This window comes from Chelonia mydas, chromosome 5 (genome assembly GCF_015237465.2).
Source record: "Chelonia mydas isolate rCheMyd1 chromosome 5, rCheMyd1.pri.v2, whole genome shotgun sequence".
Lineage (NCBI taxonomy): Eukaryota > Metazoa > Chordata > Testudines > Cheloniidae > Chelonia > Chelonia mydas.
The window spans coordinates 86,021,944-86,047,286 of NC_051245.2; the positions used below are offsets into that span (position 1 = coordinate 86,021,944).

Genomic DNA, 25,343 nt, shown 5'->3' on the forward strand with positions numbered 1-25,343 from the left:
GTCTCATTTATGGTCTCATCGGACTTATGCTTTATCAAGGAAGGTTGCTATTTGGGGCCCTTTTTTGTTGGAAACATTTCTATTTACACAGGTAACACTGACACACTAGGGGGAGCCCCTTGCACTCGCATAATAAAACATTGCTCTGTCTAGTTTTTCATCTTGGTGAGAGCTAGCAAGCACCCATTACTTGATGAGTGCTAGTAAACACTCGTTACAATTCGATGGGAGTTGTAGGTGTTCAGCCCTTCTGGAACCGTTGCCCCAGAAAACAGATGGGCAGCATGGCCTGAAGAACAACAGGGTATTTTGGACCAAGCTAAGAGGATTGAATCCCAAGTCAAAGGCCTCTCACAAAGAATGTCCTGCTGGCTGCTTTCCACCCTGCTAAGCCAAGGAACTCAGACTTAAGTGCCTCCACTGAACACAACTAAGGCAATTTCACACAGGAGGAAAGCATCTCTCAGGCAAGCAGGACAAGTGATTTAGGGCTTGTCAACGGTGCCCCACAGTTCAGAGTCTGGAGGTGTGAATAGCAGTGCACACCAAAGTGTGTTGTAACTCCCCAAGGGGACGCGGCAGTCGTGAACAAAAAAGTACCTAGTTTGCATAAATGGAGTCTTCTTCAAACATAGTTACATTAATGCAAACTAGGAATCTTTCAATTCATGCCTGCCATGTCAACATCGGGGACTTACAATGTAGCACTTTGGTGCGCACTGCAATTTGCACCCCCATAGTCTGAACTGCAGGGCAGTGTAGAAGTAGCCTTAAGGTTGTAGAGGTCAGAATTTACAGTTTGAAGTATATTCAGAAACAAAAAGGCAACCAATATACATTACAGACCCCTGATGCCACACGCTTCTAGTGGGAAACACTACTGAACAAGAGACACACCCTTGTTTTGGAATGGATTTAAGGTGTAACCCAATGGGGGTTGTACTGCAGAACAAATTATAAATTTAAATAACAGAACAAAGGTCTGGATGCTCTGTCAAAGGATTCAGAGTGGTAGCCGTGTTAGTCTGTAACAGCAAAAAAAAAAAAAAAAAACGAGAAGTTCTTAGAGACTAACAAATTTATTTGGGTATAAGCTTTCATGGGCTAAAACCCACTTTACCGGATGCATGCAATAGAAAATACAGTAGGAAGATATATATACACAGAGAACATGAAAAAATGGGGGTTGCCATACCAACTGTAACAAGACTAACCAATTAAGGTGGGCTATTATCAGCAGGAGAAAAAAACCTTTTGGAGTGATAATCAGGATGACCCATTTTAAAAGTTGACAAGAAGGTGTGAGTAACAGTAGGGGAAAAATTGGCATGGGGAAATAGTTTTTACTTTGTGTAATGACTCATCCACTCCCAGTCTTTATTCAAGCCTAATTTAATGGTGTCCAGTTTGCAAATTAATTCCAGTTCTGCAGTTTCTCGCTGGAGTCTGTTTCTGAAGTTTTTTTGTTGAATAATTGCGACTTTTAGGTCTGTAACTGAGTGTCCAGGGAGGCTGAAGTGTTCTCCGACTGGTTTTTGAATGTTATAATTCTTGACATCTGATTTGTGTCCATTTATTCTTTTGCATAGAGATTGTCCGGTTTGGCCAATGTACATGGCAGAGGGGCATTGTTGGCACATGATGGCACATATCACATTGGTAGATGTGCAGGTGAACGAGCCTCTGATAGTGTGGCTGATGTGATTAGGTCCTATGATGGTGTCCCTTGAATAGATATGTGGACAGAGTTGGCAACAGGCTTTGTTGCAAGGATAGGTTCATGGGACAGTGGTTTTGTTGTGTGGTTGTGGGCGAGTATTTGCTCCAGATTGGGGGGCTGTCTGTAAGCGAGGACTGGCCTCTCTCCCAAGATCTGTGAGAGTGATGGGTCGTCCTTCAGGATAGGTTGTAGATCCTTGATGCGCTGGAGAGGTTTTAGTTGGGGGCTGACAGAAAGCTTGCCACATCTCCTGGTTGATTCCCTCAATCAACTAGTATTGCTTCCCTCATATCTAGATTGTGAGCCTCAACAAGTTTGTCCTAATCCAGGCCTCAATCTCTACCATACAGCGGGCCAAGTGCTCAGCTGCAATAGCTAGATCATATGATACAACTGAGTGTCGATGTCCGTGTAGTGAAGACACCACAGACCATTTTCCCCTCACTAGCCCTTCCAACGACCCCATATACACACTGAACAAGAGAGGGAGACAAGATGGAACTTTGTGAAACACAACCTAAGCGCACGCTCAGGAGGAAAGAGCTACTGCCCAAACCTATGTTCTGGGAATGCTATTGTACAATAGCATTCCCAGAACACCATCAGAAACTGCTTGATCTTGGATTCCCTTCCTTGTGAAGAGAGATTTGAGAAGATTAATAACTAAGCTTATTTTGTGGATGATTCAACTCCAAGTAGCCGGAATATAGGTCAAATACACATCAAAGAGCTTTTACCTTCAAGTGAAGGTCAGGGGATGCATTTTGTGATGGTTTTACTGGTACTTGATAAGGACATAATGGCTCTTTTGATGGCTACATTTGACACATTAAATATTTCAAAACCATATCAGCAATAGGTGTACATACCAGACCAGCAAAGGATTTCTCTGGCTCTTTGGAATAAAAATGTCCTTGGGAAATGAAACCTATCATTTCCTTGTTTGAAATAATTGGGGTTCTCTCTCAAACAATATGGCCAAAATTTTCAATCTACTTTTAAGCCTTTAAAATCCACATTAATTTACGTAAGTGGCCTGATTGTTCAAAGACGATGTTCTGAATCGGAAGGAAAACTAAAAAAAGTCAAAGTCAATTTTGGAAAAAAAAAATTTGGGATAAGTCAAAATGTTCCATTTCAATGAAATTGAAATGTTTCTTTTCATTGCTAACTTTTAAAAAAAATAAAATATAAATTTCACAATGAAAAATCATTTTAAAATGATCAAAACATTCTATTCCAATAAGGTTGAAACTGAGCACTTTTAACCTTGCTGAAATACTTTGCTTCCATTCTTTTGAAAACAAAATTGTCAAAAGTGACACATTCCCATGGAAAGTTTTGATGTCAACAAAATGACTTTTTCCCACAGAAAAACCTTCCATTGGAAAATATTTGATCAGTTCTACTGCTCACCCATTGAGGTCAAAACACCCACATTTGAAAATGTTACCTATCTCACTAACTCCCAGAAACTGCTCCACCCACACAGGAAAAAGGAAAGATGAGCTCAGGATGAGATCTATCTCTTGCCTCCATCCATCCCTCAAGTATCCTGTTTCAGACTTGCAATTCTGCATCCTCAAAACAATCCATGTATCAGTTCCTGCAGTTTGATCAGCTGGGATCTGTAGGTTTTTTCAGTGAGTATATTCATTATGTTTCTGTACAATGTTACAGGAGACTCTCAGTTTTCTGGTAAATATGAGATTTTAATCTGCCTCAACTAATGTTTTACTTGACATGTGCCTGGTACTTTTTGTAATCTCAAAAACAATCTTTGTATTCTGAAGTCTGTTCCATTCAAAGGCTTTTTTAATGATAGCTTCTAAAGCTTTATGGTCAGTTTCTATCTCATTGTTTATGGTGACAACATGCTGATGAAAACCATTCACATCCTACATTTCTTTTTATTGCTAGATTCATGCAGGATTTAAAATCATGTTTATCTGCCCCCTGAGTTAGCCCATTTTGATTTAGAGTCACAGTGGGTCAGATCCTAGGGTCCAGCTGAACTTCATATAATGCAAGTCAGAAGGAGTGTATCGGAAGCGCAAAGGTGGCATTATGCTCTTCTGGTCCTGAGTCTATTTTGTGTGAGGTCTGTCCACCAGTTAGAGCAGTTCAGGCTGCTCAGATTTATGTCAACTGCAAATGATCTCAAGGGCCAAAACAGCAGCCATGAATCAATGCACTTTCAGGGTGTCCTATCCATGTCCCCTTCCCCTGCTAAGCCAGCAACTGGCCGCTGAGTGTGTACAAGCCTCTATGATGAAGGATCCCCGTTGAATTGGGGTGAACCTACTGAGGCTGGTCAAAATGGTTGTTTAGCCAGATTTTAATGTTGGGCCCAAGTGCAAGTTCCATTAGAGTTTAAGCAGCAATGCCCGCTTGAATACCGCACCTTAGAATCTGGCCCAAAGAATCCATAACCAATACTACGGGTGGGCGAGATTTTTGCCATTCATAAACAAAGCATAATGATGATTTATGTCTATTTTCCCCCAAACCAAGACTTCATGAGCTAATCTCCAGTGAAGTCTTGGTTTGCATTTAAGAAAAACAACACACCAACATTCACCCTTTTCACAGATATCTGTGCACTTAACATTTGTCAGAAATTAAATGAAGATGAAAAATCATTCTAACAACATTGACTATCCTCAGGTTTTACACTGCTGCCCATCATCGTAGTATCTGAGCACCTTCTGTGAAAAATCAATAGCCATAGCAAAATTCCTCGTGAATTTCATGCGGAGTCTCTGGCACTAGAGAGGCTGAAGCTGAAAAAGACAACACAAAGACAACTGATTTCATGCATCCCTTTGGAAGCGTCTGATGACAAGTATCTGCCGGCGCAGACTGTAAAACTGCCTCTACCTGGTGGAAACCCTGAAGACAGGAGATATCAACTGCTCCTGCCCCCTCCCTTCATAAAGGAATTCCCCCCCCCCCCATAGTTCAAGGAGCCAGGCTAACTGAAAGACACATAAATTACACCTTCTTCAGAGTCTTTGAATCCAGCTTAGTGTGGTAAATTTTAGCCAGTTGCAACTGAAACAGCTGAAAGTTATAAACTCCTGGAAATGGAATTAATAATGGAAAAGCTTCAGGCAGACACCCACAGTGTTGCTGCAAGGTGCCAGCAAAACAACAGAATGGACCTTCCATATGTAATTTTACCAGTCTGTGTCACAGAAGCAGTATTATGACTGCAATAAACACTAAGTGACCTCTATAAATGTTTCATATGTCATATAACTGGTGTCAATAAGAAGTTGCAGTCAGCTAATGAAACATGCCAACTCTCCAATCTGCTGCCTTACTGACCTTGAGATTTCCCTATAAAAGGTATTAAAAGAAAAAAAAGGTGTGACATGGCACCTATAGTTTAGCGCTGGATGGTGTGATTTGTGTGCCATCTATAATGGGCCTAGATTAAAAATCTTATGAAATGATAAAGTATTTTGGTGGGAGATGCTAGCACCCACTGAAGTTAAAGATGAATTCCAGTTTCATTCTCATTTTTCAGTTATCACTTTCTTTTTTTTTTAAACAAAGTTCCTATTGGGATAAAATTATCCGTGCTGATGCTCAGCCTAAGAGTGAAATTATGTTTTTTGAGTGGAATGGGTTAAGCCATTGAATTCTTCAAGCATTAAAAAAGCGCTTTTCCCAATATAATGTGATTGGGTATTTTGTGCTATCTCCAACAAGCTAGAAACTTCAAAGTTGGCTTGGTTTGTCCATGTACATCTCGTGTAAATCAGTGTAACACAGCTAAAGTGAATGTGGCTACACAGGTGTACCCGAGAAGAATCTAGCCTTCTGACTACAGACGTAGTAAGTGGCCTCTCAGGGAGAACTTTGGGGGATTTCACTCCACATCTTCAGGGAGTCCCTTCTCTGATGTTCTAATGTGGAGTAGGTCCTCTCTCAGATGAGCAGTTAGAGGTGCTTTAGCCTGAAAGCTTGCAAGGCCAAATTTGCAATGCTATTTAGGCACCTAGTGGGATTTACAAAAGTGCCTAAGCAGGTTAGGCACCTCACTTTCTTGAAAGGTGCCTAAACTAATCTGGCCCTCAGAACCTCTCTGGTTGACAGTTTCATTCTGGAGATCAAGAGGTGTGGGGAGAACTCACAGAGCCACTGCTGCTCTGATACTGATGAGCAGGCCACCTTTCCTTATGAGTATTAAAGTATCAGCCAAAAGGGAGCAGAATTAAAATCATGTAGATTCCAAAAACTGGTGAATGAAGAAGAAGGTCCCCCAGTTTGGCAGAATCGATGGTCTTTAAAAACTTGCACATCCAGAAACACCTTCAGGTATTTTTCTACTTGATTCAGCATTTAGAAAAAAGAATATGAGAAGCTTGCTCTGATGACAAGCTCCTCTAGCTTTCATACAATCTCTGTTTCTTTTTGTTGGTTCCCTTTATGTTGGATCCTTGAAATCTCTTACAAACATGCACTAAAACTTAATGGCAGAAGATGGCCAGATTGGAAATGAAGGTCCTGATCAGTGAGACCGCTCACATAAGTGTGGGAGACGACTTAAACATTTTGCCTTTAAATTCCACAACCCTCATAAGTGGCAGTACGTGCTCTGAACACAGAGGCAGAATTTGATAGCTACAGATAAATAAAACCTCAGCCTCTCCAGAGATTTGTTCTTTGTAGTCAGGAAACATTTTGTGGATTCTACAGAGGTCCATGTTAATGGCACTAAGCAGGTGTTTACAGTATATTTCTGAGCCACAGAAGGGGGGCAACGTACTAACAGTTTATGGTGTACTGCTTCATGGAGATATGCTAATGGAGCGAACAAAGACTGATACAACCAAAATAATTTTCACCACATGTAAGGCTTCGTCTACACCTCAGACAAGTTAAAAAACATTCCAACCCATTTTAGATACTGCCAGCAGTGCCTTGTGTACACTGGCACTCAAGCAATTTTAAAACGGATTCAGGTGAACCAACTGGTTGTTTTTTTGTGTAGATGTAATTAAGGTCAATAACAGAAAAAAGCAGTCAAAGTAATCTTGCATCTGGTTATAACATTATAATACACACACACAGAGGCAGAGTATGTGTGTGTAATATTTGCTTGTGATTTCCAAAGACGTTACTGACTATTTTCTAAAAAGAAATAGTATTGCCAGATCAGTCTTTGCTGAGTTAGGCCCGATCCCGCAAGCACTTGAACATATGCTTAACTTTAAGTACATGCATGTCTGCAGGATCATGAACTTACAGCTTATAGTAACTTTGCTGTTTATAGGTCATTTTCATGGGAGTTGCTATACACACACGTGTACACACACATACTGAGACTAGATCTCTGTGGCTCTTTATAACAATATGAGTTTTATTTTTAAAGGGCCTGTACTCTAGAGGGAAAAAAACCGTACATTAAAAACTGCTTTAAATATTTAACAGATCAGTCTATTTGGAATACATTGAAATGGTGCTCTATAAAAAAAGGTTACAGCAATTAGGGTTTTGATCAACTTTTTTATATTTATGGAGTTTGGCTACAAGGCTAGCTACAGTAAAAACCTTTTAAACTCTGAACTACAAAAGCACAGACCTAAAAATACTGCCTGTGGCTTTAGCTGCTTGGAGTTTGAAATATGACAGCAAAGGAAGGTTAAAGTAATCAGTGACGTTATAAATACCACTTAAGCTAAGTGTCACATATGGTATATTAGCAATATAGATGGATACAATGAAAACTGAGATTGGGGTCTACATCTGTCATTAAACAAATGTACGAAATATTTTCTCTGAAAATGAAATATAAGAATTCAAGCGATCATCTATAATAGAGTTATAACAACTCCAAATGATGAAACTAGTGCCAGTATAATACCTTTTGGCAGCTAACATTAACGGAACAGACTCCTGTGACTATTGTCTTGAGAGAACAGACTGTGTGATATGTCATAATCAAGCACACATCCTTAGATCAGCAGCTCAAAAGAACAGCATACTTCTACAAGTCACCCTCTAATGCAAAACCAAGTGTGATTTGTTGCACCATCCCAGACACCATTACAGCCAAGATGGTCATATGGAATTTTTCAAGCTTCACAGGACGAATATTAGAATGGATAATATCAGGGTGTATTTTAAAGAATAATTCCTAGCTCTTGCCAAGTCATGCTCTCTGTGGTATCTGCCAGAGTGGGAGGGAGGCATGCTCTCAAGGGGCCTGTGTTTCATGGTCATCTCAGGCAGGGGGCTGCAAAGTTCATTAAATGAGGCTGATCTTATCTCTCTACTAGTTCTGTTCAAAATAGCCTTGATACGATGAAGGATTTATGTTACCCCCACTTCAAATAAAAAGTACTGAGGGATGGATTTCATTGCTGCCCTGTCGCACTGTAGAAGCCAGGGCTGCAGTTGCAATATTCATCACTGGTTTGTGTCACACAGAGGATTTATTGCAGGAAGAATCCATCTCCAAGGTAAGTAAGGATTTGTTTTTCATAATACATTTCATCATCTTAATGTCGCAAGAGGTGAGTACCTTCTCTAACTTTAATTCTTATTTGAAGTATATTCAAATAAAGGTCAAGGTCTGAGGCAAGCCAGGGAATGGTGCCCAGTTTAACAGCATTCTGGAAAAGATTAGAAGTATTGACACAGAAAATATATTTTAGGATGAAGTCCCTTGGCACAGCACTGGACAAAACACCAATGGGTGTCTCTGTATATTATAGATTGGTGTGCCAAATGGCAGCTGGGGTTACACACACTCCTTCTGCAAAGACTTTCAATCATTATCCATTAGATGGAAGATTTTTTTAAAAAAAATAGACACCCAAACCTGAGAGTGGACCTCTCTCCTGTCTGGTATGCTGTGTCAAAATTCTCTCATCTGATGAAGAACATGAGCTGCAGACAGGATCTGTTGTCTTCCTTGATCCCACAGCATCAAGCTCTCCCACTCAACAATCATCATTTAGGATCTTAACATAAGTTTTCATAGACAATAATTTATGCTATTTACCAAGAGCCCTGAATTTAGCAATTCACAGGATCAGGTTTCAAATGGGACAGGTGGGGAAAAGCTCATGTACTACAGACAATACTTGATCAAGAAAACAAACTACAACTGCTTTAAATGTGGACCATTAAAAGAAAGTCAATAATAGATGGACAGAGTGATGAATAGCTCAGAAAAGGGTAGTCATTCAAACATGCTCTGATGTGCTACTCTTGTGTAAGTGCTCATGCACATAAGTAGTCTTATTGAAGTCAACGGGTCTACACCCGAAAGTGCTCATCTCAGTGTAAGGGTCCCACATGCAGGCCCTAAATGTTTTTGACCTTTGGCAGGGGAGGACAGAGAAAATGAGGCCAACTGAGGACAAGGATAACTGAAAAAACCCTTCAGTACATGACATTATAAAAGCATTGATGCTGCTGTCTTAGACGGAGTAGTCTCCACTCTCCAGAGATTAACCATAATAGCAGCATTACAGATATCATAGTACACGAGTCAGCTGCCAGTGGCCTTGCATTATTCCAGATTTATTTCACACAGTGCTATTATGTAAGAAAATGTCTCAGGAAAACTAGTCTGTGCTGTGTTTTAGGGCAGTCTGCCAAGAATCAGCATGTTCCGATTCTGGCAAATGGGACAGAGTGATCAATATTTCGCAGAAAACAAAAGTCTAAGAATGGTGCTGTTAACAGGAAGGACTGGCAAACTTTAGAGTATTGTGTGATACTGGTATGCAAATGTTTCCTTCTAACATGAATGTTTCAGTGTCTATTCTCTTGATGTATGCAGGTAGCTCCCATTAAAATGAGTCAGAGTCATACTCAAACATGGTTCTGATCCTGAAGTTCTTGTGCACAGAAAATTCTCCTTGACTCCCTTGGGATTTACACTGGCCACAGATAGGAAAGAGAACATATACTTCAAATATTACCTCACTCAAGTCACCCTGTCTGTCTAATATTCTGGGACCAACATGGCTACAACACTGCATACCTCGAATTCTGTCAAGTGTAGAAGGGAGAATAGATGTGTGCAAGGGAATAAATCAATCCAGAGTTCTATTCTTTCACTGATGTCTGTAGACAGTGCTACACTGAACCATGCTACTCTTATCTAAGTACTCGATGATTCTTGGGTCTAAATGAAAAATTGTGCTTATCCAAAATACATACATAAAAACCACCTTCTCTTTAACTACAGAGATACACTGCAATATAGATACACATTTGGGTTTCTAAGCCGATGTCCCATTAAATCCAAAATAAGTTCTAGTATTGTGGTTTCAGGAAGACTCCAATACTATTGATTTTCTGAATAACATTGGGGGATAGGCTGTGCAATGCAATTGCCCTGTAGTGATGAGAGTCCAGGTACCAGTGATTCTAAAGGTGGTGTATTTTATTTCATTGAAAGTCATCCTGTTTGGAAAATATATTCCTCATAGCTTCTAGCCACATGACTGATGGTGGACAAATCCTGACCATACTCTGCAGCTCCCCAGCATGCAGCTAGCCAAAACTCCATAAGTAGCCACTCCTTCCTTTCTCATGAAGCCTCCCAAAAATCAGACCAACTCTCTGTGTTCCTATATTTTGGCCCCACAATGTAATGACTGATAGAGCTGGCTGGAAAATGGATTTTTCATGCCACAAAAAAATTTGAGATTTCAAGATTTTGTTTCATCCCAATTCAGGACAAAAAGTCATAATTGTTTGTGAGCCGAAATATTCCAAAAAAATGTGTTTGGACTCAATTCACCGAATATTGAAAAATTTGAAATGTTTTGTTTCAATTGTGATCTGTTTTTATTATTATTAAAATATATAAAATATAATACATTTCAAAACGAGAAGTCATTTCAAAATAAAAAATCAACATGTTCTGTTCTGAATACGTTGAAAGAGCATGTTTTGACCTTTTTGAAGTGTTTTGTTTCAAAACATTTTTTAAAAGGGAAAATGTTGTCAAAAAATCAACACATTCCCCTGAAATTACTCTGTTTCAACAAATCATCATTTTGCAACATAAAAATATTCCCATGGAAAATTTTCAACTAGCTCCAATTACTATGCACCCCAGAATTTACAGATAAAACTCTTGATATGTCGGCAAACATTGGTACATTTCCTTAAACCCGCAAAATTGTTGCAGCTTTTCCAACACGAATTTTAATAGGACAATGTCTGGAAATATTTACTGTACAACTTCCCCCCCCCCCGCCCCCCCCACTTAAATAGGGAACATTTTCTGCTTTATCCTTACAACTACTTTTCTTCCCACATACAGATTTTTGTCCAGGATCTGAAAACCAAACTGAGATTTAAAATCGTAATGGAAACTGGTATTTCAGATCTCGTTATACAATAATTCTTTGCATATCAATGGGATCTAAAATGAATCCTCAAACACGCATCTGAGATAAGAATTGCCACCCCTATTTTGCAAATGAGGAAGTCAGTGGCAGAGCCAATAATAAAAACGGGGGGGGCGGACACATCCTAATTACCAGTCTTATTGTCTAACCTCTAAACAGAGTTCCTAATATTTTAGTCAAATGTCAACAATGACATTATATATATATTACCCAGACCTCTCTGCTGTGCAATTTCTGTAGTTATCCAGCATATCTATATTATGAAGTGCACTTGCTAAGCAAACTACATGTAAGGGAATATGAATACACAATTGGAATTTTATAGCAGGAGATGAATAATACCTAGAAACCCCAGGTAGAATGAATTGGCAGTAGCGATCTGGATATGACCAATATAGAAAGATTTGTTACAGCAATGAGAAAACAGCAGATAGTGTGCAGTACTGGTGATGACTGTAAATACTTTTAGTACACTCTGTACTGGTCTGCAAGGAACCAAAACACTTAAATATATCATTACAATACATTCCAACAGGATCTCTTTCTTTGTATAGCATTCTCTCAGTTTCTGAGACATGAACTCTCAGAGATCTTATCACAACCATTGTTTTTTATTTTTCTTCTATTATTTATATCATTATATTATTTAAATTGTCTCTGATCTCTTTGTTGCAGAGTTCTCCCTCTCCGACCATCTCCTTCAACATTGCCATCAGCCCCCTCCATCATGCCCAGTCTCTTGGCCTTTCCAGTCCCTCCTTAAACTCTCTTTTGCCAGGACACCTGCCAAAAAAATTGACAACGGCTAGGCTGCTGGTGTGCAGAGACCACAGCCTAACACGCTCACCAATAGGGTCTCATTGTTGCCTTGTACTCCCCTTCTGTCTGTCTGTCTCCGTCTATTGTCTCATGTCTTATGCTTAGATTGAGGGCCGCTAACATCTTTTTGTTCTGTGCTTGTATAGCACCTAGCACAGTCCATGACTAGGTCTCCTATGTTTTGTATGGTCACACAAATAATAACGAAAGAAAAATAATAGGCCTTTTCCCTGTAACAACACTCAGGAAGTTGAGGCCTTGCTACAGAGTAGACATTCACCTGAAGTTAGCAAGAAGAGCATGAGGTATTGCAGGGTCCAGTGGCTTTAGCAGCACAGGATTTGTAATACCATCTATGCAACATACATAAATTAAGTCTTGCTTGGGTTTAGTCATTTCCCAATTGTGGCAGAAAACAACTTGGGGTTTATGCTGGTATAAGGGAAAGCAGAATCTGGACCACTCTTGTCCCCAGTAGTGCTTAATACCTGATGCCTCAGAGGAAGGCAATGACCCATCAATTGCTCTAGACCAGAGGTTCTCAAACTGTGGTCCGTGGACCACCAGTGGTCTGCAAGCTCCATTCAGGTGGTCCGCGGATAGTTCCCCCTAAGGTGCACGCCTGGGTGGCCACACACAAGAGAATGAAGGACCACCCACCTAATTAGTAGAGCCACACAGGCATGGCTCCACTAATTAGGTGCCTGGACCCTGGAGAAGATGCACATGTAAGGTAAGGTGGTGGCCTTGGGGGGAATAGAGGGTAGGTGGCAGGGGAGTGAGAAGAGGGGGTGGGAGAGAATTTGGGACGTGTAGGACTGTGGTGGTCAGAGAAAAAGGTGACTTTCCCCAGCTCCAAGGCTGTTGGGGAGAGACCCCGCTCCTTCTCAGCCCAGCTTTGTGGCTGCCGCAGCACAGGAAACCCCCTTCTTCCCAGCCCCAACTTGGGAGCTGCCATGGTAGGGGAGAGAGGGCACATCTATCTCATTAGAAAGGTAAGACTACCGATATTAAAATATGAGTTGTGTGCTTTCATTTGTAGAACAAAAAAAGTTAATTATTATTAAGGTTTCATTGTATAGCACTTTTATCCAAAGCACTTTACAATAGTTAGCTAACGGTACAAACAACATTTCGAAAGATCATTAAGCGGTCCACCAAGACCCTCAGCAATTTTCAAGTGGTCACGGAAAAAAAAAGTTTGAGAACCACTGTCCTAGACAACTGTACTGTGATTTATACATGGAGGAAAAATGTCTTTGTGATCCCTACAGGTGAGTATACTTATACTAAAACATGATGGATTTAAAAATCTTGTAAAATGTTGAGTTGTATCCCTGGATATCAACTTTCCATCTGTGCTAGCGAAGCCTCTTTGTATCTACTCTTTTCTAATAAAGGAACTTGAGTTCCAATTCCTTATATGGAAAGGTATTTTTCTGCTAATGGTAACTGTGTTTCATAGAATCAGTGAGTTCCAGCCTCTAGCTATTGATCTTCCACTTACAGAAAAGTCAAGGTGTCACTATTTAACTCCTCTTGTATTCCACTTGTTAGTCCCAATAACATTACTAGTGTTTCCAAATAGCACGGTCAGTAACATAGTTTTCCTACCCTGGGAGGTATACCTTTGCAAATTAAATCTAAAAATAATCAATGAACTCTAATATGATTAAATCTAAAAATAAGCAATCATATTAATCTTGTGTAGGAAAAACCCCTTCGAAAGTCATTCCAGCTATTTATTTCATTTGGGAGCAGTCAGTTTTGGTTCAGCTTGTTTTCAGCCAGGGCTATGTCAAAAATGATTGCCTGTGAGTGAGTTTCTCATTGTCCTTTGGAAGGATTGTCACCAGAGGCTTAAAATTAAATCTCTTTCAGTCAGAACTATTGCAGTTATGGCAGGCCAGCTCAGGTCAGTCCTAACTCCTGAGATTTACAAGAGGGCTACTTCGAGCTCTTTACATACTTTAACAAAACATTACTGTGTTACTGTACACGTTTCATTACATGCAGAGTTCTTGAGTTCAAGCTGTGTTCAGTGTCCACTTCAAAGTCAGCATCTCACTTCTCCCCTGATCAAAGTCAGCATCTCACTTCTCCCCGGTTCTTCTCCCCTATTTTCACCTCTCCCCTCTCCTTTATCTGAGAAGCTCTTTTATGTTTACTGTGTTAAACAAGATTTTTTAAAATGGAAATAGATTTTGTATGGAACACGGGCCCAATTTGTCTTTGCTGGCATAAAGGGAAAAGAGGGCAGGGGTAAGGTCCCCCTGCTGAGTGAATAGAATTGACACAGCAACTAGACTCCCATGCCTGGCCCATGCTAGGCAACTCAGGCTTGCGCAGCTTGGGCTACAGGGCTGTTTCATTGCTGTGTAGACTCCCAGGCTCAGCCTGGGGCCAGGCTCTAGGACAGAAGTGGGCAAACTACGGCCTGCGGGTCACATCCGGCCTGCAGGACCCTCCTGCCTGGCCCCTGATCTCCTGGCCCGGGAGGCTGTTCCCCCCTCCCATGCAGCCTCAGCGTGCCGCGTCGCCGGCGCAAGGCTCTGGACGGCCAGGAAGCGCAGTTGCAGAGCCGCGGCCTGACCTGGTGCTCTGGGCGGTGCGGCTGTAGCCCCGCCAGCCACTGGTGGGCACCACGGTAAGGGGGCGGGGGGGTTTGGATAGAGGGCCGGGGAGTTGGGGGTGGTGGGCAGGGTGTCGGGGTGTGGCTAGGGGTCTGGGCAGTCAGAGGGCAGGAAACAGGGAGGTTGGATGGGACAGAGGTCCTGCGGGGGCAGTCGGGGGGGGGGGGGGTTGGATGGGGCGGCAGGGGGCAGTCAGGGGTAGGGGATTTGGGGGTAGTCAGGGGACAAGGAGCAGGGGGTGGTGGATGGGGTAGGAGTCCGGGGGGGGTGGATGGGGCAGAAGTCCTAGGGGAGCTGTCAGGTGGCGAGAAACGGGAGCGGGGTTGGATAGGAGGCGGGGGCCAGGCCATGCCTGCCTGTTTGGGGAGGCACAGCCTCCCCTAACCGGCCCTCCATACAATTTTGGAAACCGGATGTGGCCCTCAGGCCAAAAAGTTTGCCCGCCCCTGCTCTAGGACCATGCAGAGGGGCAGGGCCCCAGAGCTCAGGCTCCAGCCCAAGCCCAGAAGTCTACTACACAGCAATGAAACAGCCCTGCAGACCAGCCCTGTGAGCCAGAGTTGGCTGGCATGGACCAGCTGCAAGTTTTTCTTTGCTGTGTAGACATACCCATAGAGGGCTTCTCAGGTAGATGCAGATCCTTGCAGAAGCCCCTGGCACAGGGGCAGCATTCTGGGACAGGCCAGAGATTAGCAGGTGGCATAGCCAGGGTATCCCATTGTGCAGCTGAATTCAGGTACATGAGCATGTGAAGGACCAAGAAGAAAAAGAGGTCAATCATTCTGGAAGGTTTGGGGCAGGAATCCTGTAAGCATGTGTGTTAATTGAGGCAAACAGTAAAAGCACTGGAATTTGAAACAGGTAGGAAGATTCAGTTTTCAAAAACTACTGAATATTCATGTGCTAAATTTTCAAAGCTCTGGTGTTAAGAAGGGCAGCGAATAACCCTTTTATGGGGCCAGACTGTGTCCTGCATAGGTGGGGCTGCAGAGCTGCAATGCCCAAGCAGCACTGAGCCAGATTCTAGGTTTGTCCAGCTACAAGAATGGGGGAAAAAGCCTAACCGCAAATTAATCCACATTTGAACATACAATAAAAAGCTTGATAAGAGTGACAGGATAGGCCAGTTCTTATTTTACCTGAGCAAGTGAACCCATCTTAAAATGACTCATACACACAGAAAAGTGTCATGATCCAAATGTAGCATATAGCACATTAACAGCACTTCAGACTCCAGACTATTCTAAAATTCTTCCCAGTATTTCTGCACAGAATATCAGGTGACTTAACAGTGAAGACTAACGCAGAACCCCTTCTTTTGATAGCTTACAAGGTGTTATTTCAACATATAGTTTGGTTCTTTTAATGGTTAGGAACAAACAAAAATCATCATTTACATCAGGAGCAAGAAGACAGTCAATAAAACTGAAAGGCAGGATAGTTATAACAGATAAAAGGAAATACTTTTTTTCTATGAGTCACATTTAGCCTTTGGAACCCATTGCTCCAAGGTATAATTGAGACCAATAGCTCAGCAGGATTCAAATAATGAATGGACAGTAAGAACATTCACGGCTATATTAATCAGGAATTTATAAGAATAAGGAAGAACTATAAACCCTTATGCTTCAGGCTATAAGCCCACATCTGACTGAGGAAGTTAGGAAATAATGTCCCCTATGGAAAAATACTCCTAATTGCTTGCTTACGGGCTCTTTTTCTTTTTCCCTTTTTTTAAGAACCTGATACTGGTCATTCTCAGAAACAGAATACTGGACTAGAAGGACGATTAGTCTGATTCAAATTGGTAAATGCTGTGATATAGTCCTACATTTGTAACATTCTGCTGTGCTCAGAGAAAACTAGAAAGAAGTAATTTTTTTCATTGACACATTGACACATGAAACAAAAAAAGAAATAAGGAGATTTTCAAAAGCAACCAAAATATTTTTGGCCATAACTTTTAATCAAGAAATAATGGAACCCATAATTTTCTTGCAGCATACAACTGTACCTGCAATTAATCCCAAATACAAATGCCAGCACACATATACCTATCAGATTTACTTGCTCAACATGTCACCTTCAGAAAAGTGACTACCATAGTGAAGTGTTTCTGAAAATCAGACTCAAAATGAAGAGCTCCAATAATTCAGGGGAAATGGGTTGGCAAATAAGGGGGTTTTCAAACTCAGAAACCCAAGAAGAACCCAAAGTCACAGCAAAATCTCAAAAAGTAAAGAAAACAATCCCTTCAAAGAGGCTGTTTTTGTTCTGAGCTCCTAGTCTCTTTGTAATATGTGTCACATTTTCTCATAAAACAACTGAATCTCTAAATAGAATTATATAAACATCACAAGCTCCCAGCTTTGGTTTTCATACCATGCCTGGCAGGTGAATGGCAGCAATTTCTTCAAGCTTTTCCAAGCAAGCCTATAAGGACTATTTTACTAGCTCTCTGCAGCTCTGATTAAAATAAATTACAAATAATTGCTACAAATTCAGACAAGGCATAAAAACCCTACATACTTGTTAAAAATTAAATGTTGTGGAAGATGGTTGTAATGACATTTTCATGCAAAACCACATCATTTGGAAAGCAGGATGTATAAGTATAATCTAAAACCCGTTCCATGCTTAATGAAGACTACAAAGGGATATTTCTGGAAATAATGACATTTTCTAGCTGTAACATGGGGCGCAGAAGCATTGCTATTAACCCGTTAATAGTCCCATTGAGAGAGAGAGATTATTATTTTATAAAATTTGTCCCCAAATTTATTTCTCAAGCTGATGTTGAATGTAAACTGCCTTGAAGGTACAAGATGACTATCAGAAAGAAATGTAATAAAAGAGACAAACTATATTCAATTAAGATGGCTTTGTTTTGATTTTTTTAAATAATTCATGGGCGTTTGCAATTTTGCATCCTGTATAATCTTTAACCTTCCCCATTTCTGAGAAAAATAAAGGTAAATGCTGTACTGATTAATGGAAAAACCAATAGAACTCTATCCCTTCAATACCGGGGCCTACTGTAGCCATTTTACGGTCTCTAGTACAAGTTCAACAAGAACTCAACTTCAGAATGAATAACCTGCTGTCTCATTCCCCCATGCCATTATTGGTGGTCAGTAGAGTTTCTCATTCTCTCTTTGTCTCAGGCTATGTCTATACTAGAAAGGTTTTGCTGATACAGCTATAGGCCATGTCTACACTAGTGAGCTTAAAGCAGCACAGCTGTAACGATGTAAGATTGCACGTGTAGCTATCTTTGCTGACGAAAGAGAGCTGTCCCGTCAACATAATAAAACCACCCACAACGGGTGGTAGTAGCTATGTAGGTGGGAGAAGATCTCCCACCAACATAGCGCAACGCATACTACCACTTATGCCGGCAAAATATATGTCGCTCAGGGATGTGTGTTTTTCACACCCTGAGCAACTAAGTTTTGCCAACATAGGTGGTAGTGTAGACACGGCCGTACTGGGACAGATATACCAGCAGAGCCTCCAGGGGAGATGCAACTTATATACTGTCATAAGGCAATCTTTTGACGGTATAGTGAAACCACCTTCCCAGATGACATAAGCTATAATGGAAAAAGTGCTCTTTTGCCAATATAGTTGTGTTCACACAGAGGTTGGTTGGTTGGTTTTTTTTGCTGGCATAGATATGTCCGTCAGGGGCGCAGATTTTTCCACACTCCTGACCAATATAGCTATACTGGCAAAACTTTGTAATGTAGACTTGGTCTCACACTATGTCTACATTAGGAGTGCTTTACTGGTATAGGAATACCAGTATACTATACTAGGCAGCAAAATGCTCCTAGCATGGATGCAAACTATACTGGCAAACTGGTGCTTTGTATTGGTACCCCCCACAACATGCCTGAGCAAAAGAAAAGCATAAGAAAAATAGCAACGTGGCCACAGCAACAGTATTCAGGAGGTCAGGTGGGTTTGTGCTCGTGCAGGTAACCCATGCTGCTGCATATGCCACCATGGCCACACCCATACTGCTGTTTTTAGTACATTAGCTCAAGCAGAGCTAATACATATCTGTCTACCCTCCCAGCTGCTGTACAGACTTATCCTACTGGCAGAGCCAATGCCAACCCCACAATGCTGCAGGAATACCACTAAAAGAACCCTCCTAGTCTCTATAAGCACAGGAATGTACCACTTGTAACAGTTGGCCAAGCTTGCGAGGCCCTGCACTCAACTTGATGGAATTTGTGTGTTGTGCCATAACTTTTGAATGCCACATCTGACCTATTCCAAAATTTCAGGGAACGTTCTAGACATCAGTGGCCAGAACCTCTTGATTTGGAGGGCAATCAGAATGCCAAAAGAGGGAAAAGGGGGACACGTAGAGCTCCTGTCATCTCTTGATGGCACTCATTAACCCCTTGCAGCATAACATTTCCCCTGTTCATATCTCAGGAGAGTTTAACATGTTGACACACTGAGGTTATGTCTACACTTAAAACACTGCTGCAGCTTTGCCACTGTACTGTAGCACTTCTGTGTAGACGCTCCATACAGTGACCGGAGGGGCTTTCCCATTGCTGTAGGTAATCCACCTCCCTGAGAGGCAGTAGCTAGGTAGACAGAATTCTTCCATAAACCTAGCACTGTCTACATTGAGGGTTAAGTTGGCTTAGGCACGCCGCTCAGAGTGTGGATTTTTCACACCCCGAGAGACATAGCTATGCCAATGTAACTTTTCAGTGTAGACCTGCTGGGGAGCGATGAGGTAGATTCTTAGCTTGCAGGGGCAGCCAGAGGGAGAAGAGAGAGAAGGCTTCATTCATTCCATCTTCCTTCCTAATGTCCTGCCTCCTCAGCCTGCCCCAAGTGGGAAGAAAGACGGCACCAGCCATCCACCCCTTCCTTCCAATCTGGGAGAAAGAAAGGCAGTCTGGGGTGAGGGAAGAAGAAACACAGGGCTTCCCTGGCATGTTGCAGAGAATGGAGGATCATAGCAGGAATGGGTAGAGAGCAATAGAGGAAAACAGAGCTCTAGGTATGGTGAGGAAAATGTGGGACCTTGATGGGGGCAGTGGAGGAGGAGAGACACACAGCACCCTTGACATGGTGTAGACTAGAGAATGGGGGACCCTGGTGTGGGCATAAGGGGGATTGGAGGGGATCAGAATCCCTGACATGCTGTGAAAATGAAGGACCCTGGTGTGGGGGGAGAAGGGAATGGAGAGGAACAGAGCCTCTGGTATGGCGTGGAGAATGGGGGACCCTGCTGTGCAGGGGTACACAGAACCATTAGTGGAGGAAACTGGGGAACCCTGGTGGGGGACGTTGGTATGGGGAAGGGAGGCGCACAGAGTCACTGCAATAGGGAAAAGAATGGGGGACTCTGGTATGGGAGGAAAGAGACTGGGGGGCACACACAGACCCTAGCAGGGAGGTGATTGCGGGGAGTTGCAGCAAGTCCCTGAAATAGATGGGGACAGGAGAATGGAACACAGGGAACACGTTGGGATCATGAACGGATGCCAGGAGCATGGCCAGCAGAAGCAACAAAGCATGTAACCCCCTAATATATGTTGTGATTTAGAGGATAATTATGTTAACAAAACAGTAAAGACTATGCAAAAATGGCACTGTCTTATTCTACGGGGCCTATCCAGGAAGGCACTTATTTCTGTATGTAACCTTAAGCATGGGTACATGATCCAATACCTTCCATATTCAGGGCCCAGATGTGTTGCCAAGTTATATCTGTTTTATTTTGTTGATTCAGACCCCAGTGCTCCCATTGATGATTGTACTTAATCACATGCCTGGGCCTGCACAGCCCCACTTATGTTAATGGCACTTTGGGTAGGCACAGAGGTATGCCCTCACACAGACAATTGCAGGATCAGGGCCTACAACGAGGAACACTTCATGAGGCTCCCCCTGAAGGGCTACTTCGATTCATTCCATCAGGCTGGGGGAAGGTTTTCACTCACCTCAGTTGTTATTGTTCCCCTTTGCCAAGCAGTAGCAGATTTTGACTCCGACAGGTCAGTTTCCCATTTGTAGCAGAAATTGTGGAGTCAGGTATTTTCTAGGGAATTTGTTTCCTTACAAAATGTACACACCATCCTGTTTCCTTGAACTAAGATGGCAACACACCGCACAAAGGCAACTGTCTTTTGCATAAACCCTAGCTGAGGCTCTGCTCCAGCCCCAGAAGCGGCTACCTCCCTCCAATCTCACTGCAAAACTCATGGTTAACACTTAGCCCTCAAGAACAGAAACACCCCTAGCCCAAAACTCTTACCAAGAACATCGCTGGCCAGAAAGGTGAACCCTTAACCCTCCTTTTGTGCACTTGCTTTGCAATATAAAAGGAAGCTCTGGAAGGAATAATAACTACACTGAAAGTGCTTTAACCCACACAATACCCTTAACGATTGAGTATGGTTACTGCCTGACACCCTTAACTCTTCCTCTGGAGAGTTTCACCCTGTTAACCCCAAATGTGCAAGTCATTAACACCCTTTGTTACAACACTACAAAATGTATCAATATGAACTACAATTAGTGGAAATAAGGTGGAATGAAAGACTAAGCTATTAAGAGTGCTATTAATTTCACTGTAAAGTCTTTGGCCTGTGGAACTTTGGGGGACGTTTCTATTATCTTTGTATAAATAATTAAATAGTCAAATAGAGACGTGCTCGCCTACATCTTGTGGAAGCATAAAGATACTATGAGAACATACTTGCCAGAAATGGGTTTACTCATTAACGCAGGTGTTAACATGAACTGGTAATTAGCCTGTTGGCAATTTACTTTCAGAGAAACCTTGGAAAAATCTTACAAATGTCAGTTACTTTTACATTTATCTCTTTAACTTATGAGCACTGCACACACAAAAAGTTTTCATCATTATGCTAAAGTGAGTGCAGTAACTTTATCCCGAATTGTGCGCTAAAAGGTCACAACCACAATTATATGGAGGTGAAAGATATTTTACCAAAGGCACTTTAAGATGAACAATTAGGAATCATAATTACTGTAGTACAGCATATACCTCAAGTGCCAGCTTTCTGAATGACAAAGCAGAAGCATGATTCATTCCCATTAAGTTCTTCTTTTGCTTCCATGGTAAAAAGACTGCATGTGAATTCAATGTAAAGATCTAAAGCATGCTGCAGTAGCACCATATTCCAGACAGCAAAATAGAAGAGGACTAGTAACTGGTCATTTGGGTTTTCTCCTTTACAGAAAATGAATAGTCAATATGTGCGCTTTGAAGTGTTTGGATGTGAAACTGAGGAACTAACAGATTTCTGGGAAAAGACAATTGAAAAACAAACTAAGCATCTGCAAATTGAAAAAGAACGTCAACAGAGAAGTGCTCTGCCAAAGTAAGTTGCGGGGGGGTGGGGGAAGGGGTGCTTGCTTCTGTGGGTTGGTATTGTAATCCTTTAAAAAAATAATAAATAAATACATTTAGTGCATGCCATAGATGTCAGAATGACAGCTCAGGAAATATGGGTTCTCTGTATAATATACAACAACAAAGCTTCATGCACTGCCCCTCCCACTGTATGCCTCAACCATGACCTCAATGGCCATCTCATAAAGACGAGAGAGGGTAGTTTATTCTTGGGCCCTGCTCAAGCCACTAATGCTACCTTTCTCCCTCACTGTCTGGTGCTGTGTGGAGCCTCAGCTCAACTACAGTAGAGAATCTGGCCTTAGATCATTTAGCCTTTCTAGCCTTGTGTTCGCTATGAAAAAATGTGTGTTCTTAACTCAGAGTAGCTAATGTAACTAACCCACGGTCAATCCCTAATTAAAACAAGGCAGCTGTAGTTTCAACATGTGTCAGCAGGCCAAGGCACACCCTAAGCTCCCCTCTAGTCTTTACCTCAGCCTGCTAACCTGTGAAAACTATAAACTGCCTTGTCTTCAGAGGATCTTACCTTGTGTTGGTTACCCCGAAGTAAGAACACGCCTTTTCTTTTTTTTCCCCTAGTGAAGATGCACCTTTTCACACAAGCTGGTCCCAAATAAAGGAAGCGTTCAAAATTCACCCACCCTTTCCCTTTTTTTTTTTTTTGAAAAAAATTTAAAATCCAACAGAAGAGGAAGGGAGGATGGATGGTGTTGCAGTTAGTGCCCTGGCTTAGGATGTCTGAGAGCTGAGCTAAGTTCAGTTCCTGGGTCTGCCTTAGATTTACACTGTAACCTCAGGCAAGCCCCTTAATTTCTCCATCCTCAGCTCCCCACCTGTAAAATTTCTCCCATCTTTTGTCTGTCTTGTCTATTCGCTCTTTGGGCCAGGAACTCTTACTACGAATCTGTGCAGTGCCTAGTACAGTGCCTTGATCCTTTTGGGGGCCTTTAGGTACTACTGCACTAGAAATGAACTCCCATCTCTCGCCTAACCTATCTGGTCAACAAGTAAGAAGTATTGCTCCTGGCAAGAATCTTGTAGATTTAACCATACACAGTCTCTCCTTTGCTTTCAATCTAGTAGTGCCAGAGGAAACCAAGAAAGTACTGTAAGAGGTTGTCCAGGAGGTGGCAGCAGCCAATCTTGAGAATTAAAGGATGACCTCACAAAGTAGCTTTGTCAAGCCAGGAGAGATGAAAACTAGAGATGACTGAGCCCCAAAGCTCAGGTTAGGTTTCCTCATCATGTCATCCCCGGGGCATTATGCTCGAAGACGCTCCAGACGTGCAGGGTTTGGTAGATCTCCCACTGTTGCTACTGCTGGTGGAGCAGCACCAATGGTAGCAGTGGTGGAAAATGTTAGAAAGATGAGTTTGGTGGTATCTCTCAAAGCCCAGAGATATGCAAGACTGGAGTCTTATTGGTGATACCAGTGTTTATGTTTCCTGTCTTAGACTCAGAACTGAATGGAAGGAGAGGCTGGAAAAAAGGATACAGATGATGAAGACTCAAAATGAAGAGCCGGCTAGTTGAAGGCTTCTTACACATTTGGGAAAAGAAGGAAAAATGTTTTGCAGAAGAAAACCGTAGTGTACCCAATTTATTTTTATTTACAAGCTTTGATGAGATTTATTTTACAGCACCATCATCATGTAGGGAGTTCATATGTGAAACCTTGACTACTGCTTATGAGACCTATTCTCTGTGTGAACCCCTCATTCAGTGAGGAGAGAATAAATGTGTATGGATCCTAAATTGTGGTTCCCTGATGCAGACAACTGCCTGGAAAAGGAATTTAGTATCATTTTAACTAAATGCTCATTGAAATAGTCTCCTGTGTATTTTACTAAATACGCCTTAGGTTTCTATACATACTGATATTATACAGCAATTTAATGTTGTGGTTTCCCTTTGAAATTGTTTAATACATTTTTGGGTTTTTGACTATTATGAAACCACAAATATACACAGAGAACAATATTCATATAAATATTCATTTATTACTAATACACTTTGGGAGCAGGTCCAATTCCTCCTCCTTATAAGACAGATTGTTTCAAAGTGCATCCGTCTAACCCCTACCACAAATGTGCAATAGCCTTTACTAAAATGGAAGTGTTTCAATGGAATAATGCTATCCAGTTGCTTCTTTTTTAGAGTGACTGCCACAGGAGTAATGCACGGCAAAATGGGTTCTTACAAAACACACAAAAAATCCCTTTCCCTCAATTGCTCAGCTGTCAGTCTCTTGCAATGACGTCATTTGACTACTTCTCCAGTCTCCATATTGTTCCAGGGTAGACAAAATTTGTATTGCCAAGGGGGAGGGGGGCGCAGAGGAGAAATCAGTAAAAGCAAGATTCTGGTTTTTAAATAGCTTAGGTAAATTGTTAGCGTAAAGCACATTTAAAATGTTATATTTTCCTTTGTACATCACATTTCAAATATGCAACTTTGGAGTGACCTGAGGGCAAAAAACAAATATGGCATCCAATAGGAGTTGTCCACATGGAAATGACAGGCTGATCTGGAGCCTGAAAAAAGCAGTTCAAACATAAAAAGCTACCTCGGACCACATGCTCAGAAATCAAGTCATCGCAACTTTTGAAAAGAATTTCCCTGTGGGCTGAAACTGCCTAAAATATGCTATGCTCCATTTCTTCAATATGGTTTTCTTACACTGCTTTCAAAGTGACATAAGCTAAACTGGAAAGGCACTCTTATTTCACATCTACATAGGGAGTTATAACAGTATAACTATAACCATATAATTATACCTGTAAATGTCCCCATGTAGACAAGCCTCAAGGGAGTTAGGCACACAGCTCCCATTAAGTTTTAGTAGGAGTTAGCTCCTTTGAAAATCCCAGGCTGTGCAGCTCAATTTTCTCCTCACTTGCCTGTGCTCAGCACCTCCTAAAGCCAAGACCAAATTCTGCTCTCAGGGTTGCACTAGATTTTACATTGGTGTAGCAGAGATCAAAAATGGGACCCAAGGGCCAAAGGTTATGGCTGCACTACAGCTTAAGTCGACATAAATTATGTCATTCAGGAGTGTGAATTAGCCACTTCCCTGAGCAACATAATTTATGCCGATTTAAGTGCCAGTGTGGACAGTGCTATGTCAGTGGAGGAGCGTCTCCCAGCAACATTGCTACCACCACTCATGGGGGCTGGAGAAATTAAGCTGATGGGAGAGCTCTCTCCCATCAGCTTAGAGCAGAGGTCGGCAACCTTTCAGAAGTCTTCATTTATTCACTCTAATTTAAGGTTTCACGTGCCAGTAATACATTTTAACGTTTTTAGAAGGTCTCCTTCTATAAGTCTATAATATATAACTGAACTATTGTTGTATGTAAAGT

The 25,343-nt window shown here is 41.8% G+C and overlaps 1 protein-coding gene and 1 long non-coding RNA gene across 2 annotated transcripts; both read left to right on the forward strand.

Annotated features, from left to right (window-relative positions):
• Positions 1–792: 792 nt before the first annotated feature.
• Positions 793–25,141, forward strand: LOC122465902. The gene is made up of 3 exons (XR_006291037.1): positions 793–804; positions 3,858–3,863; positions 24,987–25,141. It is a non-coding gene; the product is annotated as an uncharacterized LOC122465902 (long non-coding RNA).
• Positions 7,992–23,707, forward strand: LOC114018545 (protein FAM240B). The gene is made up of 3 exons (XM_027818410.3): positions 7,992–8,193; positions 21,804–21,946; positions 23,436–23,707. The coding sequence occupies exons 1-3, from the start codon at positions 8,047–8,049 to the stop codon at positions 23,512–23,514; spliced, it is 369 nt and encodes a 122-aa protein (XP_027674211.3). The 5' UTR covers positions 7,992–8,046; the 3' UTR covers positions 23,515–23,707.
• Positions 25,142–25,343: the final 202 nt, after the last annotated feature.